Source organism: Mastacembelus armatus, chromosome 3 (assembly GCF_900324485.2).
Source record: "Mastacembelus armatus chromosome 3, fMasArm1.2, whole genome shotgun sequence".
NCBI lineage: Eukaryota > Metazoa > Chordata > Actinopteri > Synbranchiformes > Mastacembelidae > Mastacembelus > Mastacembelus armatus.
In genome coordinates this window covers 21,095,797-21,116,357 of record NC_046635.1, presented here as the reverse complement: position 1 = coordinate 21,116,357, position 20,561 = coordinate 21,095,797, and the positions used below count along the sequence as shown (strand labels likewise).

Below are 20,561 nucleotides of genomic sequence, written 5' to 3'. Positions count from 1 at the left end.
TGGGATCCCATAGTCTAAGTCCCTGTTTTACCTTGTTCTTGAAAAAAAAAAACTGATAATACAAGCACAAAGCTCAAAGTTTAGCTTTATGTTCATAATTTTCCCTGAAATACATATTTGAGTTATAAAAGTGGTAAAACTTCGTATCATGTGCCACTCTTCCTGGATTAGTCTTTAAACCACTGGGGCTCTCGACTGATTGTTGCACTGCCGAGTCGCCATCAGATCCGTGCGTTTATGGGAACTTGAGCTCACAGACAAAAACCGATCATGCCAAGTCGACATCAAACTGGAGAGAAAGTGTTCAATTATAAAATATCACGTGGACGAGAGAGAGGAACCCGATTTAAAAGCTCGCATTTTATATCGTCTCTCTTGGAGAAGGCGAGTCTTATAGTTTCATCAGAATGGGCAGTCTTCCCTCAGACGCATCTGGACGCCGGCAGCATCGGATCATGGAGAGGTGTCCCTAGCTTTACCAAGTACGAAGGGAAGCGTTTCAGTTGCAAGGCTTTAAATTGCTTTAGTATATATTCGAATAACCATTATCCTTATGAGTGATGTTTTTTTTTTTTTTTTTTACGTAATCGTTTGATTGAGCTGATTGTTTAGCGCTCAGCGCGCTCTGTGCGCGCAATGACGTAGAGAGTGATTCGCTATGAAGTGTCTTTCACTTGACACCTGCTGTTATTGTTCATCAGATTACAGAGTCAATGTTTCATTTTAATGTTGTAGTAGTATTAGTAGCATACATTCATTAGGTCTGTCTGCTATAGGAGGATTTATGTCCTTGGCAGTCCTAACCTGTGTTTGTCGCTGTGTATGACTGTGTTGAAACTTTACGCACAACCCCCCCCCCCCAAAAAACAAACCTCGCCAAACTCTCTTTTTCCTCTTTCCACCTCTCCAGCCCATGTATGCTGATGTGTGTGCTGTAGTTTCGGTGGAGAACATTCGCTTGTCCGTTTTTGGTCAGCGGGATTGCCGTCCTTGTCCAAGCGCACCAACTCAGACCATCAGCTCCGTCAGAACCCACAGGGGGCCGTGAGAGCCAGCGTGGGCTTCGTACGCACCGCAGAGAAGAGAAGATGAACATCCAGGTTATGCCAGAACACAAGCTCTCGTCAGTGGCTCCGCTGAAACAGTGCAATGTGGAGAAAAAAGAAGTAGAACTGATACTGGTGAAGGACCAGAATGGCGTCCAGTACACCAGTTCCTCCATCATTTCCACCCCTGGGCATCGCGTACGACCCACCTTCGAGGACGATCGAGAAACTTGGGGCAAGAAAATAGACTTTCTTCTGTCGGTCATTGGCTTCGCGGTGGACTTGGCCAATGTTTGGAGATTTCCTTACTTGTGCTACAAAAATGGAGGAGGTAAGAAAACTATGTATTTGTATGTGAAGTCAGAAAACTTGTCATGATGGGTGCTAAACCTTAGTAACACAAGAACAACCTGCACTTGCAGAAGCGCAGAAAGTGAAGTCTCTATAGTAAAAGTGTCATTTCTTTTCTCTTTATTGATGTTCTGCATTTTCTATCATTTAGGTGTCAGGTGCTAAGGTGTTTCTATTTTCACATTCAAAATGCTGCAGCACTGTTATCTTAGACTAGATATATATATTTCTTTCCTAATTTAATTGCCTTTTTAATAGTCCCATGTGTATAATTTACTGTAGCTTGCTGAATGAAGAAAATAACTCTTTTCATCAAGAAATGCACATGGAAAAAGACTAAAACATTTTATTAGGGGACAAACTACATTATTTTCAAATTCCATTAATGAAAATAAGCATTTTAGGTTAAATAATGAAACAGATTTCCTTTCATAAACTAATACACATGAACAAAGCCACTATATCTGATTTCAATTATAGTATGATGTTTATTTGCCTGGACAAATTGAAATTAGAAAACATGTCTGAGCTCTGGCTAAGTTTGAATACAAGATGAACAGATGGCCAACTTGCAGTGTTTTTGAAACTTTGGAATAATGAAGCTGTCCCACAGTGAGGGAGAGAAAAAAAAAAAAAAAAAGTACAGCGCACATGGTTGAATCAACAAAGGATTGTTTTAAATGCAGCGTTGTTTTAACTTTAACACTCCTGACAACAGAGGGCTCACTAGAAGGTGTGCCTTGTCCTCTGTGTGACTGTGTCCATTCACATGGTGCAAATCAACATGTGTCCAGTGTCCCAAAGGCTGAACTGCACCAGTGGCCTGTCAAGTCCTAACAGCCCTCAGCAAAATGTATTCATTACTGTAGATAATGTGTCATTTGTGACGGACAGTGTCAAAAACAATTCAATTATGAGAGGTCATTTCCTTGTTGATTAATGCGCTACTGGTGCACAGCGTGAAAACAGCTGTGAGCCTGTCTGCTTTGTATGTTATCATATTTCCGAGAACGTCAAGCCCCTCAACACCACTTTTTTTTTTTTTCTTTTTTTTTTTCACTTTTTGCTTTTTTGGTATTTAGTTTTGTCTAGCACCTATTTCCATATTATGCACCCATCCTAGAGCATCTATGTTTTTCTTTATTATATACAAAATGGATGTGACACTAGTAGAGAATTAGCGAAATAATACAAAAATACTTCATATTTCTCTCTTTCTAGGTGCCTTTTTGATCCCCTACATTCTTTTCTTGTTCATTGCGGGGATGCCATTGTTCTACATGGAACTAGCTTTGGGCCAGTACAACAGGGAAGGGGCAGCTACAGTTTGGAAAATTTGCCCTGTCTTTAAAGGTGAGGTACAACAGAAACACATATACCCAGATTTGCACAACTGTAGACACACAAAGCCTGTCTGTTTATTTCAGCCTTTTCTCTAACCTCTTAAACTGTGCTACTTGCTGATCTGTAGTGATCTTTTTTGTATCTCTTCAGTGTCCTGCCCTTTCATTTCATCCTTTCCCCTTCAAAGGTTCATAAGTGCCACTTGTAACTAATGTCTGTGATATCGTCTTTCTCTGTTTCACTGCTCTATATTTCTTTTTATCTCCGTCTACTGCTTGCAATCTTGTAACCCTGTGTGCATGCAAATGTTGATTTCAAACGAGTGAGCCAAAACGAAATTATCATTATTTTTATTATTATTATCATCACAACTAAGTCACTTTATTATCATTTGATACTGTCAGATATGTACCTCCATCTGCACTATTTGAATTAGAAACCAGTACTTGTTTTCATTGGCTTCAGCACTGAGGAGGGTTTGTTATTTCCCTGCCTAGAATGAGTGGGTGATGGCTTTATGGACTTTTCTGTTTTCATGTGATGACATTCACATTCCAGTAGAAGCAAAACAACTCATCCCAGAATTAATCAAACTAAACAAAAAGTGATAAATGATGGAAAGTGCCTATTAATGTCCAGCGGATCTGCATGTACCCTCCGCCACACTGTTGAGGGAGTGATATTTTGCACCATGTGCAGAATTTAACTGTAAGGGACTTTTTCTAACCACCTATTAGTGGAAGGTATTCTTAGAGATGCAGTTTATGATACTTGATAATTGGTTGTTACACTTCCATTTCTTGGATAATGGCTCAAATGCATCTGCTTTTATGTTAAGTGTATTTTCAGTTTACAGCACATTAGGATACAACATATATTTTTAGAAATGACTTAGAAAAAAAAAAAATCGCATTATGAAATCTATATTAGAAACCAACAAGGCATGAAAACACAGTGTGTGGAAAGTAAATATGGAGTGGGTTGATATTTTCTCAACCACTGACAAGAAAGTAGTAACACTGTAGGAGTACTACATATAAAAACTTGATTACATAATTAGCACAGTGTAAAGATGATCCATCATTTTGTACTTCACTAAACAACTGTGTTCCCTCAGGTGTGGGCTACACTGTGATCCTCATAGCCTTGTATGTTGGCTTCTACTACAATGTCATCATTGCCTGGTCCCTCCACTACCTGTTCTCCTCCATGTCCGCTGAGCTACCGTGGCTCAAGTGCGGCAACCCCTGGAACAGTCAGAACTGCACTGACCCCAAATTCATCAACAAAACAATCTCCGGCAATGGAACTTATGTCAAGAACAAAATCACCCCGGCGGCCGAGTACTATGAGTAAGTGATTTTGTAATTCAGAACAATTCATTTGTCGGATAGTGGGTTCTGTAGGTTGTATACTCAATACCCACTCAATAGTAATATTTTAACAGAACCACAATACTGTATTTTGTATATCACAACCATCCAAGCACCAGACCCAAAAAACTCCTTTACAACAGATTGGTAGCCATAAAACAAGACTAGGGTAACAGGTTCCACTGCTGTGTAAACTGTGGCTGCTTACCTGTAACTTTCTGCTAATGCTGTAATATTAAGATCTAAAATACCTGAATGTGCACTCAGATCATTCAAAGATCGAAAGCCAAGCTACCCAGTAAATATCACAATGCAGTGATCTTAATCATTGGTACTACTACCATGGTTGAAATAGTCGCAGTATTTGATTGGAGAAAGATCAGAGTTTTTCCTGCAAGTAAATATAGCTACTGTGTTCCTAGATCTATCTTTGGACTTTTTGCTTATTGTCTATTTTGGCAAAACAATGATAAATGACACAATATCGCTGAGTCAGTTTTGAACACAGTTCGCCCAACAGCAGCGTCATGTAGAAGACACTGAAAAGTGAAAAGAGGACTTCAAAATCATCCAGCCATAAATGTTTCCACTTTTTCCACGGTGTATACATAAAAAGTTCAACTGTGCTCTTTGAAGTGCATGAAAAAAGCTCCATCTGTTTACACTTCAAAGACAGCCAGTTCTTCCCCCCCAGCTTCTGTGAAGGCTGACTGTGCAGCCCAGAGGAAGTCTGTGAAACGACTTGGACAATACAAGGGACACATGCTAAGCGTGACGCACAGAATACATTGAGGATGCATCCCAGCCAGTAATTGAGCTTGTTGAAAATCCACTCCCATTCTGCTGGGCTGCACTGTTTTGTACAGTATGTTTATTTTATCACTATCTCAGGATATTTACCAACTTCCAGTGAATCCTCAAACTTCATGTAAGTAAGCGAATTTCTTTACTAAACATGAGAGGATTAGTTTTCATATTAAGGCCTCAGCCCAGTAAATTCCTACAGATAGTCCAGAAAGTGATGCAGTGTTGCTCCATAAAATCAAAAGGCACACTGTTTAATGCAGGTGGCCAATTACATTTCATTCACAGGAAGAAAAACAAAAAGTCAGTAAATGTAACTAGACAGTCTGACAACAACAGAGCTTGCATGGGGTTCGGCTCCATAGGACATAATAAATCCTCCTGCTTACAGTCGAGCTTTGAGCACAGGAACATTGCCAAGACACAGCATGAGGGCCACCGGAGTCAAGAGTCCTCTTGCTTCACCTCTTACATTCTTCCACATGCATAAGCCCTCTGCAGCCAACTGTCTTTAGCTACCATGAGAGCAGTTTATTACAAAATTCAACAGTAGCACAAATTGTATGGTGATTTTTGTAAAATTTAATTTTAGTCTAACCATATTAACACCTCCACTGATGTGCTTCATCAGTTAGTGGTGTTTGGGCTCACTAACCAAGGTCCTAAATCTACAAAGTCTATTATTATTAGTAATAATAATAATAATAATAATAATGTTATTGTGCCATAAATACATATACACCATAGAAACAAGCGACTACTCAAACTCACTTAATCCTGTGTTAATTGATTTTTTCAGTTTATGTGGATTAAATGCAACAAGCTGTGAACATAGCGTTGACATCACTTTTTGGATATACTGTTATGACAAAGCACACTGAGCCACTGTACCGGAGTCGTATTCCTTGTACGTGAAAACATACCTGGCAATAAAGACAATTCTGATTCCAATTCTAATCTTCCACCATCTTCATCACATACTAACATGGCCTGTCCGTGATTTGTTGCTGACAGGTGGTGTGCAGTGGGCTTTTCAGAGCTTTCTTGTGAAACAGCTGCCTGCTACATGTAACAGAGTGACGACAAAAGAGTAAATCTGTCTTCCTTTAAGGTTCAATGTTTAAAATTTAGAGGACTCTATTAGCAGAAAGTGAACATATTATTCATAAATATGTTGTAATTAGTGTGTAATCACTGGGAAATGCCAGCCATTGCATTTTCCTAATCTGAGACCAGCCATGTTATAACGCCATGTTTCTACAGAAGCCCAGAATGGACAATCAAAATACTGGAATATCTCTTGATAAACCAGCTAACCTGAGCTACTTGCCATTATTAGTATGGTTTATTAATCAATCATCTTAGCTGATTTAAAAGCGCACTTTACTGCAACTTCCATAATGGTTTTCATAAACTTTATTCATGACCTGATTTCACTCTCCATGTTACTGTCCATACATGTTATAGTTCACACCATGCTGCTACATTTAGCATGAAAAGGAATACAAGCTTAAAACTTAAATAGTGTAAAAGCCCATTTGACCTGACTCAGTGTGGGTGATATAAAAGTGAATTTTAAAACATGTGACAGGGCTGGTTTGGAAGATGTACAGCAGAAGGAGCAATGTGAGGACAAAACCATAGCATGGAAACAAGATTTGGGCATTTTGTTGGGATTAATTTGATAACTTGTACAGCCTGAAGAGATAAAAGAAACTTCCTAGATGTGAACCCTCCAAATCACTGCATTATATCTATTAAATTTACAGAATAAAGCTGTTGCATAATGACATACAAATCATGAGGCAGTTGGGAATGGGCTTTGACAGAGTTCTCAAGATGCCACTTATGTTTGAACAACTTTTGAAAATCCTCTACTCCATACTCCGATGCCAATTACAATGGATTGTTTTTTTAAAAAAAAATAATCAAAGAATGTTCTGCATCTAACAATCAGGCATCTTTAGATCTTGTTTGGCAAGAGTAATTTTTTTTTTTCCTTTGTGCCAAGTCACAAGCACTCTCCCATCTTTGTAAATAGCAAGTTATGTGTAGTCTTATTTTTATGGACGTCCACTGCACCTTTTGTTATTGGCAGTATGATTCTTTATATACCTCCAAGCCACAGCTGCCATTGTGTTGTGGCTTAAATTTGGCAGCTTACTGATGCCATTTGTACCCTCTTCTGTCTTTTATGAAGTCTAACAATGTGGTTTCTTCCTTGTTCAGGGAATTCCTTACCACGTGGAGCCAGATTAGACACATGTCACACCAAAACTGAGAAAGCTGTGGTGTTCACAGGTTCTTGCTCATAACTGGAAATCACAGGCGCTTTATGTGCATTGAAACTGTACTTTGGGGCATGTGTTATCAGTCTATCTAGACTGTTTTTTATTAAAATGACTATATGCCTCTCACTTTAAGCAAAAATTATTACTTGATATAAGATAGTTTGTTTGAATCGTTTAACAATTTAGTGCTATTGAATAGAAATCAACTCAGTTTTGTTGTATATGTTATATATACATTTTTTTTTAAAAGACAGCGACAACAGCAACTCAATTCATTAGCACGCACAGATATCCTTAGATCTAGCCTGAAGCAACCACATCTGATTCGTCAGAGAGGTCGAGGATAAACAGACTTGATAAATTGCGCTCATTTAAACAAGAAGATCTAATTACACAGACACTTGAGAAGATTGATTTCACCTCAGTCTCACACACAATTTAACATATTTGCTGAAATAATTACTTTGAAAATAACAGACAGAATCATTGCAATTAATTAAATAAACTAAGCTTAAATTAGATAAAACTCATCAGCTGTGTTTTTCATACTCAAGTCTACAGTCTTTTTATTTATTTATTTACATGCCCTGTTTCGTGTAACCAATAAGACGACCAATCCGCATGCGATAGTGTGCCAGCTTCGAGTATACAGAGCCCAACTAATGGCAACGCTGAATGTTAGGATAGCAGCATAGCCAGCTCTGTGAGGAATGATAAGAATAAATGTGTTTAGAGTAACTGGGCCAAAGGGACCTGGATTGATGTTATAGTGAGCATTTACTGGCAGGCCACTATCAATGCTATCTGATGAACAAGGAGGCCTTAGGGCATTACAACACAACACTAACACCAGGCCTTCAGGTCAGAGCACAGACTCAAATTTCTCTCCCCAAATAAACTGATGTCTTCACACCGCTATCTGCCTCCCCAAAGGCCTTATAGCTTTGAAATCACAATCAGCTAAAGATAAGTAAATGTTGAAGGAGTTTCACAGATCCTTCTGTCCCATTGGATTATATGTCTGGATGTACTTTAGTTTGCGTGTTCCTGAGGGTTTTTGTGTCAGTCTGTTGCATAAGCAACCTGAGTATCAGATCCAAATCCGGTTCCACTGTTTATCAACCCTTAACATCACATGCCAACTAAATTGAATCTTTCTTCACGAAAAACCTTAAGCCTAATGTCAAAGGAACAAAAGGGCTTTTAAGTGTTTCAACTGCAGGATATTTATCCTCTAATAAAACACACTGTTCCCAGTGTTTGTCAGTTCTGAAAACTTAAAATACTGAACTTGAAATTTGAGTGTTCAACCATGTTTTTCTTTTTGTTTTTTTTACGATGCGGTTTGTGTTTACTTCTATAAATCAAACCTCAGACAGAGCTGTGGGTTTGTAGTGGCGTCATTTAACTACCGGTAATCCTCGCGGTTCTGTAGCTTCAGTGGTTCCCCAAAAGTGTAGAAGATGATTAATCTTACTGATTTGATTTTATAGTTTTGTTCCAGGGACTCTGAAAAGCCTGGATGAGGGCCTATTCTATCATGCACCTCTTCAAATAAGTTGAACAATATTTTCAGAAGCTATTCATCTGGTGACAGATGACAGTCACCTCAACATTTTTACATAATGCACACTGGTCTCTAAAAACCAATTTCACTTTTTGCACACTTGTATGTTGTTAATTTAATTTCTGATTGATAAAATTACAAGGAAGATCACTGTAATCAGGTTTTTAGTTTAAAGTGGCTAAATAGAAGCCCCTTTGAATAAGAGACATATGGCGTCTTGCATTGTTTGCCATTTAAAAGGTGCGGCATGAAGAAAATATGGATGAAACTCAAATTAAAACACAGAAATACAGACCTGAGTGTGGGGTGACAGTTCACCTTTCAGAATGACAATGACTTGAAGCTTCAAGATACATAGTCCTTGACTGGCTCAGTGAAAGTCAGACTTACACCCTATAGAACTTCTGTTGAGAGACCTGATCATGGTAGCACGCAAACATTTTTCATACAGTCTGACAGCTTGAGAGGATCTGTCAGGAAGAACAGGATCAATTGTCCAAATCTAGGTGTGCTAAGGTTGTAGGGTTCCAAGGGGACTTGGAGCTCTCAAAGGTGCTTCTGCAAAATACAGAATTAAGGGTCTTACTACCTTAGTAAATGATTATTGAGATCTCAGTTTAATACACTGGTGAACACTTCAAAAACAACATGCTCTCACTCGGTCATTATGGCTTATCAGATTGATAGTAAAATGAAATATAAAGGCCAAAGTGTGCACAAAAGTGAAGGGATAGTGGATAGTTTCTGAAGCCACTGTATCACGAGTTTTGCCCCAAGTCCACTACTGTAAAATGAAGTTAGTCACGTCACTTCTTTCCTACTACTTTGAGCAAACATTAAAAATTGAGCTTGTTTAATTATGACATAATAAAACACTCAAAATGTTAAAAGGCCCACCTTGATCCGAGAGTGTAAGTAATATGAGAATAGCTCATAACAGCACAGCAATAACAGAGATCATGTTGAAAGTGTTTGTGTTTAGTTGAGTGAGAGAAAGAGAGAGAATTCTTATCTAATTGAACCTTTTCCATTGTATCTGTCTGTCCTCATGCAGACGCGGTGTGCTGCATCTCCATGAGAGTAAAGGTATCCAAGACCTGGGCCTGCCTCGCTGGGATTTAACCTTGTGCCTGGTTGTGGTGGTGTTTGTTCTCTACTTCAGCCTGTGGAAAGGTGTCAAGTCCTCAGGGAAGGTACAGGCCTGGACAATAACAGCAATAACTGACGCTTCCTCAAGTTCTACTTATTTTGAATAAAAAATTTACTGTTAGACATTTTGCCAAACACCTTGCAAAGCAGCTCAGTAAAAGATGCTGGTACTGCTGGTCAAAAATGTCCAGACCGTGATAAACATTATGGAGATTGGTTCTGTGTATTTTTACAGTAGTTCAATAAAAAAAAATTGATTATTGTTTCTCTTTTACCTGCTTGTTTTCTGTTCTATTCAGGTGGTGTACATTACAGCTACTATGCCCTATGTGGTTCTTTTTGTGTTGCTGATCCGAGGCATAACCCTACAAGGGTCCATGGACGGCATCAGGGCCTACCTCCATGTTGACTTCCAGCGGCTCAACAATCTAGAGGTTAGAGACTGTACTGTACTATGCTTTACTGTACAGACACAGTCCATCCATGATTGTTGGAGATATTTTAAACAGGGCGACAAAGTGTCACTAGTGGAATATGAAAGAGACTGATGGTTGCTGCGAGCATGAAATCCTAGATTTCAATGCTGAACCGACCCTATACCCTACAGTATTTATTTGCTGAACTCTGTCCTTTTGTCTTTGAATAACATTTATGTTAGACTCTAAGTTGATTGTGCTACGATATGTTCTGCCATAATTCACTGGGTGGAGCAGACAGTTGCAAGGTCTTAGCGTTGAAGGCTTGGCTCTCGTACCTCCCATGATGAATGTGCTGTATAAATGAACACACTTTATAGAAACATACTTGAAGTACATCTTACACTAGCTGACACTGCTTTAGGAATTCAAAAGATTTTCTCTTTTCTTCTTCTTCTTGCCATAGGTGTGGATTGATGCTGCCACTCAGATATTCTACTCACTAGGAGCAGGGTTCGGTGTGCTCATTGCATTTGCCAGTTACAACAAATTTGATAACAACTGCTACAGGTAAGTGCTTAGAATATATCATTTTTAACAGGCCAAACCAGTCCGACAGCAACAAAACATCCTGCTATTTTTAAGCAGTCTTTTCCAGCATGTAACTGAATCAGAAAGCAGCAGGGGTGATTCTAATCTGTCCAGCTCACCGAATTGCCAGGTGGTAACAGGACAGAGACAGTACAGGCCAGGAGAGGTTCCCAGATTATAGCCAAAGGCTGTATGTTGAGACTGGCTTGTCATAATTCGGCTCTTCCTCAGAAAAAGCAGACCTGAGGTTAGTTCATGGCTTTCCTAATCGATAGGCTACAGCTGTGCTGTTTGAGATGATGTTGGCAAAACAGCAGTTGGAACTACCATGGCTGTAAATATATATATATGTGACACCTAGCAGATATATTGTATCTCCCTGGATCTCGTCCTGGAAACTTTTACAGCAGTTCAAGTGTTGTTACATAAGCTTCCAAGTTAAGTCAGTGCTGTATAAGCCACAAGCCTTATGGATGCTTCCTTTACTATTGTCTCATTTCACCCACCTTCGTCAAACCCAAACAGGGCCTCCTCCCTTCCACCTCTTTCATGTACCATTTGCATGTGAACTGCTGGTAGGTGGAATTTACATTATGCTCTTAGTGGTAAATGAACAAATCAGAACTAGTTATAAGGCAGCAGCCCAGAAGAGGCAGTATATTAGAAAAACAAGCACAAAGAGGGTTTTTGTTTCTATACCTACACGACTGGAGGAAATCTGCAAAAGTAATGCAGCTAATGAATAGCAGTGTGTTCATACTGTACCTAAGAAAAATATACTTTACGTCTGTAAAATACATTCTTTCAGCGCGGCACAGGTTCTCCAGTAATGTGCGGCAGTATCTGTGCGTGTCCAGTGACCAGCCTGAAGAGCAGGACTCAATAAAAACCACAAAGGTTCTATTACAGCCTGCACGCAATATAAGAATTACAAAAACAGAAGGAACAGAGGGAAAAAATGCTTCAATGAGAGGTTTTCTGCTTCCTCAACCCAGGAGGTGACTGGAGTCAAGTCAACCTTGTTCATTCTGTCCGACAACTGTAGGTTTGTGACCACAGAACAGCACGCGATCAAACCACCAACCAGGAGCAGAGAACAAAAGCTTCTCATTAACCTTAATATCCCCTCTAAAACAAAGCATTTGGCTGGAGATGAACTCATGGAAAACAGAGCCCCATTTTGACTTTATGCCACGCAAAGTTACAAAAATACAACCAAAAATAAACTTCAACTGCCACACTTAGATTTCTATAAACAGCACCACTTATTTTAGCAATGGGCCAATAGTGTTAGTAACACAGTGTCATGTGCAGGTCAAAATAGAGGAAACGGTTTAAAAATAAAGTTAGCGAATCCTAAGCCAAGCTACAATTGAAAACAATTATGGAGAAACGTGACAATGTGCACCTTCAAAGTTTTTAGAAATTGAAAATGTACAAGATCACTGCTTTAATCATTATTTTTGTTGTGTGTGTTTTCTTCTTCTAGGGATGCTCTCTTGACCAGCACTGTGAACTGCATAACCAGTTTCTTCTCAGGGTTTGCCATTTTTTCTGTGCTTGGACACATGGCTTACAAACATCAAATGAAAGTAGAAGATGTGGCAACAGAGGGTAAATGTGTTTTTTCTGACTTGCTATGAAAGTAAAAGACATAAAATATTTGATCATCCATTTAAATCTGCACTTTACAAACCTGCTGTATGTTGTTTATAAAAATAATAATTTGGGGGTTTGCATGCTTCTATGTGTGGAAATACAGGGGCAGGACTGGTGTTCATCATCTATCCTGAGGCAATTTCTACACTGCCTGGCTCGACATTTTGGGCTATTGTGTTCTTCATCATGTTGTTGACTTTGGGCATTGACAGCTCGGTGAGTACCAGCACTCATTTGGACTGTTCTATAGAATAGATCAAGCACGATGGAACGGAACTAAAAACAATACCCTATGCAGAGACAGATACTGAGTAAGTCCAAGTCCAAGTAAGATGCAAGTTGAGTGATGAATAGTAATAGTATACATGCTAGACATATGTATGTTTGCATAGTACTTCTGTCATAGTAACACTGATAAAATGAAGAGACGGTGTGCTTCGAGACCCCTTCGGGGCAGTAATGATAGCCATCTATCATGTTGGAAGACTTTATTAACTGGGTCTCCCATCAAACCTGACATTTGTTGGATAATAATGTTCACTGACAACTTGCTGTGAAGGTTCATCTGCAGAATTTCTTCCCCCTAGAGCATGAATTTTCTTTCAATTATGTAACATTAACATGACATAATATGAACAATTAGTCTGCTATGACAGAAATTACATAGTAGGATGTATTATAAATCAAGTGTAGAAAAATTTAACATGTTTTTAATGTTTTCAGTTCCCCCACCGCCAATTACAAACAGCTTAGACTGTGAGTGATGTTAAGAAATATGTATTGATGAGTACTATGATAATTAGACACACACACTACTTCTATTACTTAATGAGTTTCATTCAAGAAAATAATACCAGTGTTTTATTATGACTGGCAAAAATTCCATCTTTGACGTTTCAAATGCCAGCAGTAATTTAACACAACATCTGTGCAATGATTCATTCCAATGCTAAATCAACAGAGTTAAATCACCTATATGTCAGTAAGTGTCCCTAACCAATTAGCTCATTCTTTCAAATCATTTATCCAAAAGATTAGATGATAATCATGTCAGTATTGCATACAGTAATGTTCTTGGAATGTTTACTTTATTGTACCATGTTCTATTTTTATGCACATGCTGTATTGTTATGCTAAGATAGTACCACTACCACTACACAGTCCAGCACTGGTTGGATAATAAAATTTTATTCTACTCAAATATGTCAAAATTGAAAGCAATAATGTACTAACTAAACTATAATTATAAAAGGGGCCAAAATGTTTTTTGTTCATAATTACTACTCCATCTGTCATAAGCAATTACAAATCTCCATAAATATTGTTTTTTATGTTGAAGCTCTGAAGGGATTTCTGAGTCTCATTTCTCTCTCGCGTCAGATGGGTGGCATGGAGGCAGTCATCACAGGACTGACGGATGATTTTAAGATCCTGAAGAGAAACAGGAAGCTCTTCACCTTCATCACAGCCTTTGGAACCTTCCTGGTTGCTTTGCTCTGCATCACTAATGTCAGTATCAAGTGTCATTGTGGCTATAAGTTTACACTCGATACTTAAAGCGTGTGTCAAAGTCCTGATTTGAATGTAAGGAACGTAATGCTGATGCAAGGGTTAAAAGGGTAGCTTTGCATTCAGCCATGTTACTGTACATGTAAACAAAGAATAAGATGGAAAACTAAATAGTTTTAGAATATATTAATTTAATTTTTTTTATGTACTTCAGTAGGGATGGTCTGTTGAGTCAAAACATGATAGTGCCATGATATTATGTTCCTACTGAAAAAAATACTTCTCCATATAATTTATATTTACGTAAAAATGTCACAGATCTCTTTTGAAAATAACAAATCTGAGTTTAATTCAAGTTGTGTCAGGAAGCAAAGGATTCTTTTTCTCAGTAGCCCATATCCATTCACGTTATATAAGAACCGAGGAGTAATGCTGACTGATTAAAGCAACACAGGCTTTGAAGACAGAAAGGAATTATGTTATTGAATCACAAGGTTTCTTCCATTAAATCAAATCAATGCAATTTTTGAGAAAATTAACGATGTCTTTCCAATGCTATTTCCCCAGCACAAGATTCAGATTGGACCACTCAGATACCAAAAAAAGATTTTCTCCACAAAAGCTAAAATGCACACAAAGTCCCCTCTACGTCCATGTGGGGCTTGTGTCAGGTGTCAAAACTTCAAAGTGCATTTGAAGCTACCTCAAAGCATCTACACTGCAAAATATCAAATCAGAGACCAGTGCTTATTGACTAGACATAAGGTTCAAATGACAGTATCTTCATACACCGCGCACACACATGCACACACACTTTTTCATATGGTGTTGTATATGTTTCTTTCTCTGTAGGGTGGGATCTATGTGCTGACCTTGTTAGATAAGTATGCAGCAGGAACCTCTATACTATTTGGTGTGTTGATCGAGGCCATTGGAGTGTCGTGGTTTTATGGTAAGAAATGCAGTATTTTTACTTTTTTTTTTTTTTTTTTTTTTTAGATAAATATATGATGAGACCTTTACCTACAGATGACAGAAGGATCAGCAATGACAAAAAACAGTGAATATGTGAAAAAACAAAGACAGGCTGACTTAATAAATAATAAGAAATAAGAGAAAAGAATATCATTAGAACATTTTTATCATTATAAAGTACATGGTACAGAGTCACTTTTCTGTTGTAATGACAGCCTGTTGATGGGCCCCAGTGTGCTTACACATATGCAGTACAGGAGTAAGCAAGAGAAACCACAAGACAATATGATGCAAGAAAGACCCAATGAGGGAAATAAAGTACTGCATCAGGACATTGCATGCTGGAAGACATAACAGGCCTACAGTGTCAAATCCTTCAAGTCTAGTAAATTACCGAAAAAAATTGGAAGAAACCAAGAGGGTCTCATATCAAAAGGGATCCCATGGCATGCAAATTGTGCAACCAGAATAAAAAACAAAAAAAAACAACAAAAAAAACAAATAAGATAACAGCATGGCAGTCTTGATGAGATAAAGCAAATAAGTCAAAGACACATGATGTGTTACATCAGATCAAGATGAGCCTTGGTCAGATGAAACAAACAAACAAACAAAAAAATCTGTGGATTCTGAGGGTGTAGACTACTGTATGTATTTGGCATAAAGAAGTTTCTGTACACTAAACTAACTGAATTTTCAATGTGTATAACTTAACTCTCCCCAGTAATCTTTGCATGCTCTCTCTAAAGGTGTGGACCGCTTCAGCGAAGACATCCAGCAGATGATGGGCTTTAAGCCAGGACTCTATTGGAGGCTGTGCTGGAAATTTGTCAGCCCAGCTTTTCTGCTGGTGAGCAAGATCAAAAAACAAAAAAAAAAACAAAAAACAAAAAAAACACAGAAGTACTTACATTTGGGGCTGGTCTTCCTGGACAAGAATAATGTCTGATCCTAAGTCCAAAGATACACACAGGAGATAAATCAACAAGTTTAATGAATATAGCTTTCCTGTAATTGTCATTCACAAATACTTGCAAGCTGTATGAAAATACCATCTACTCCAGCATGCGCTAGATTTGTTAGTTTGCTCATCACCAGCACAGTGCTCATCAGCTCTGTTGTACGACCCAGTGTAATTGCATCTCTATAGAAGCCAACTGCTAAAGTAAATAAATGTAGTAATTTGGCTTAGATAAGTACTCATCCACTACCTCAGAGGCTTATATTCAATCATCAACAGTGGTGTGTCTGTCAGGAAAGTCTGAACAACACTGCGCCTCTTGGACGGTTTCTCACTGGTAGGTGAAATTAACGTGCGATTCCACGTGCGTTAGAGGAAGCACATGGCTGTGTCCACTGCTGTGGTGGGTGTAGGCAGCCATGTGCTTCCTCTAATACAAATGACTGTCTACACCCTCCCCTGGACAACAGTGGAAGTTTGCAGTACTAAGAAGAATTGGTGGTGCCATACTGTGAGAAAAGGAAACCAATGCAAAAATAAATCACCATAGTTTATAGATATATTTTAGTGTATAGAGTTGTACAGGCTTTTGCACATCTGTGAGCTCTATTACAGTAAGTGAGCACTCATCACTGTGTCATTCTGTTATGTATTTTAGGAGATGAACAGTGTAATTGAGAAAATGATTCCAGTGTCCATATGAAGTTCAGTCGTGCTGCCTCTTACATTAGACTGAAGAGGTTAGTTAGGAACTTAGTGACCGGCAGTTATCTTCTGAGCTCCACATGTCAAAGCTGTTACTATTTACATGGGCAATGTATAGAGTTATGGTCTTTGTTAGTAACAAAATGGATTTATGCTGACCTCTCCATGATCCGTCAACTGCTAACAACATTTCTAGAGAGCATGGGGCATGCAGAGCAGTCATGAATTTAGTGTAGAACAGATGAATCAGGTTACAGAAAAGGAAAATAGTTCAGGGATGCCCAACTCAATTCAGTTTCATGAAAAAAAGCTTTTAAAGGAATTACAGAGGAACTTAATAAGGGGTGTCTGTTCTGATAAAGATGTCTTGGTTCTTGACCTGAGTCTATTTTGTTCTTCCTGTTCCCTCAGCATCTCTCTCTTTCTCCTTCACATCTCATACTTCTTTCTTTATAATTTAGAGACTTCAGACATTACATTCAACTACCACACAAATGCATGTAACAATCCTAACGAGTCTGCTTCTCCTGTTACTTCCCTTTTTTCTAGTTTGTGGTAATAGCCAGCACTTTGACATCATCAGGCCTAAAGTATGATGACTACACCTTCCCTAACTGGTCCAACATAGTTGGCTGGGGTGTGGCCATGTCCTCCATGCTTTTTGTCCCATTCTACGCCATTTATAAATTCATCAGCATACCAGGAACATTCAAAGAGGTCAGTATCAAAAGATTTTTGTCAAAAAGAATGAAATAAAAATAATCATAATCTGTATTCTAAGACCAATTTAGTAGATGCTAGAATAGTGATTGATGTTTTTTTTTTCCAAGATGAATAAGAATAATTTTCCAAGAATAGGGAATTAGTGACAAAAGCACTTTGTGAGAAAAAATTGCACTGGTATTTAATACAAATATAATACAATATCAGGACAAATGCACTCTGGCTAACAGTAGTTAAACATAATAAGTGGTTAAAAAAAAAAAAAAAAAAAAGTATAGTGACAAAACAATCTGATTTAGGAGTAATCTTTACTGTCAACATGATGACACCAGCTCTTTGAGAACACTTTCAAATGAAATGATTGCTTCAAAGCATTGAGAGCTTACGACTGTAGTCATCAAAGCACCGGAGAGCTATTTTCATCCCTCAGCAGTCAACCAGTGTCAGCTTCACTCGACTGTAACAATTCTCACATCCCGTTGGCATTTCCGTCAGTTGGAGATTGCTCTCAGGTTCTCAGGAAATATGTTATTCCTGGCAACAGCGTATCAACTTTTAGCTGCATCCTCCTCACGATAACCACAATAATCATCTCTGACCATCTTGATAAGGATTCCTCAAAGGTTCCAAGAAGCACTGACATCACTAATCAGAAAAGTAGATCATGACTTTTTTAATAATGCCTATTACATTTGATTGCATCTTCAACAGTAGATGGACTACTCTATTAATGTGAATATGTCTTTGAGATGATATACTTGTTTGATGATATACTTGTGTAGAGAATGATGTACTGTAATTTTGTGTTTTGCAGCGAATAGCCTACTGCATCACTCCAGAACATGAACATCATTTGGTGGCTGAGGGAAATGTACGGCAGTTCAAGGTAAGGGCAAAATTTGTCCTTTTCTAACAATGTTATCTTGGCAAGGAGGGTACATTTTAACCTGGAGTTATTTATTTGTGAATTGACTGCACTGTGTAAATGAACAATCTGAGCAGTTGAATGGAAATGAACAACAGTATGGCTGACATTAAGTTACAAACAAACACAAACTTTATCTGTTTTTCAGCTCCAGCACTGGTTGGCCATCTGAAGACAAATACCCAGAATTCCCTCATCCATCCTCACATCTAGATTTTGGAGCTCCTGTTTGCCACAGTGGTCGGACAGACAAGGGGAGCAACAGGCTCCAGCCTCTCTCAGTGGCCTCTGTCTTCTGCGCATATACTACCCAAGGCCTTTGTTAACAGTAGCTTCAAGCACTTTGATTTCTGAGTCACGCCTGTTTTTGAAACCATTCTCCAGCTTCGGCTCATAAGGGTGGGGCACTCCAAAGGGTATACTTAGTTATTTGCCCGTGGACATCATTATGTTTCTTATAACACTATAATTAATCATAACTTTAGTTATGATTTTCAATAGCTGTAATGTCAGTATTATCTCCTGGGAGGGATGGAAAATAAAACTGCAACAAAAATATTCTATGTCACTTGGTATTACCACAACAGGGACCAAATATTTCAATTTATAATTTTCTTCTTAGGCCTGTGATTATTAATTACCATGCTATTGTCACCTTTTGTCACTCCCTTTGGCTGAGTGACGATTCTGTCTCAGTGCCTTATCAAGCGAGACACTCCATGTTTCTTAGCATCCATTCAGAAAGAAGTAAAATAAACTGTGTTGACTCAGGAACCCACTAAATCATGCTCACAGTTTGTGGATGGCAATCTCTTACTGTTGACCTGGTTCTTTGCTACTGAAGTCAAAGAGCTGGAGGTCAACAGTACATTAAGGTAAAGCTCCTAGCAAAACAGGCCTGACATAACGCATTTCACATTGTGTTACAGAAAAGGGAATAATGCATGTATCATTAGGCAGGCTTCATTCATTTCCAGTGCTTTGAAAGATTAGACTCACAATGGGTTGCAGACAAATTAAGGCTGAACCTGGTCAGCGCTGCTCACCTGAGGTGGAAGTAAAAAAAAAATTCAGCAAAACAAATGGCTTAAGTGTTACAAACAGTTTTGTACTGTTGTTGTGTGATTTTTACTTTTCTGTCTATTGAGTGCTTCTGATGATTATCTGTGGCTTTTCAAGCAAGAGTAGAAGAGAGACTGTGTGCGTGCAGTGTATGTGTGTTGCTGTTAGGGTACAGTACATGAAGGAGTCAAATACCTCTTTCACCACACTGTATATTAACCATTATGTTAAATGCATAAGATCAACCTTTATATTTTTATTTTAAATATATCTTTTAACCTTCCTCTTTTTCATCACATTAGAAGTGCTAATATGACCCTTTTGGAAAGTTTGTGATTATTTTCACCTGTTTCTCTTTTTAATTTATTGGAATGGAGTTGAAATTGAATTTTATTCTCAAACAGAAACATAATACCCTTAAGGAATAAAGCCACAAAGAAAAGAAAATAAATATATGTGGAATATATAAGATATGAAATTATTAAAATATATTCTTTTGTTATATCTAATCTTGTATTTATCAAATTGTTTATAACAAAACGTGAATGTAAAGTATTTTAAACGTAACTGTCCACAGTCATAACATGATGGTTGATGTATAACTAAGATGAACTATTTACAGAAAAATATCCTTCAGTGTAACCCTGGGTCGCTTTGTCTCATACAAATGTGAACAAATACACCCTGGCTTTCCTGGATTATGTTTACAAAAATACTGTGTACAATACCAATGTCCTGTTGAACGTGAGTGACAACTATCTATGAAGAAGTCTGAAGTATTCACCCTATAATAATAAACAATTTCTTCCCCACACAAACTTGGAGGCCATGTGCTGTGATTTGATTTCCAATCAGAATCGATGCAGCACGAGCAGAGATATCTATTTTAATTCCAGACACTAATCCTTGTCAAATCGTGGTGTCTACATTAGCAAGAGAACAATCAATAGAGTATATCTAGTAAAAATGGCAAAACCATCTATATAACAAGAAAAAAAAGAAAAAAAGCCACATCTGAATCCCTGCCCATCATCCCTGTTTCCTAAACTAAAGGCTCTGGTAAGTTATGGGTCCATTCTTTGTGCCTTTGCTGGCTAAGCTGCTATTGTT

General features: G+C 38.2%; 1 protein-coding gene across 1 annotated transcript; it reads left to right on the top strand.

The window, feature by feature from the left end:
* Window positions 1-327: 327 nt before the first annotated feature.
* Window positions 328-20,269, top strand: slc6a2 (solute carrier family 6 member 2). Its single transcript, XM_026293952.1, has 15 exons — window positions 328-482; window positions 911-1,377; window positions 2,619-2,750; window positions 3,859-4,093; window positions 9,831-9,969; window positions 10,225-10,359; window positions 10,808-10,911; window positions 12,422-12,546; window positions 12,695-12,807; window positions 13,972-14,100; window positions 14,953-15,052; window positions 15,825-15,925; window positions 17,291-17,458; window positions 18,279-18,350; window positions 18,538-20,269. Exons 2-15 carry the CDS (start codon window positions 1,089-1,091, stop codon window positions 18,559-18,561), a joined length of 1,866 nt encoding a protein of 621 aa, XP_026149737.1. The 5' UTR covers window positions 328-482; window positions 911-1,088; the 3' UTR covers window positions 18,562-20,269.
* Window positions 20,270-20,561: the final 292 nt, after the last annotated feature.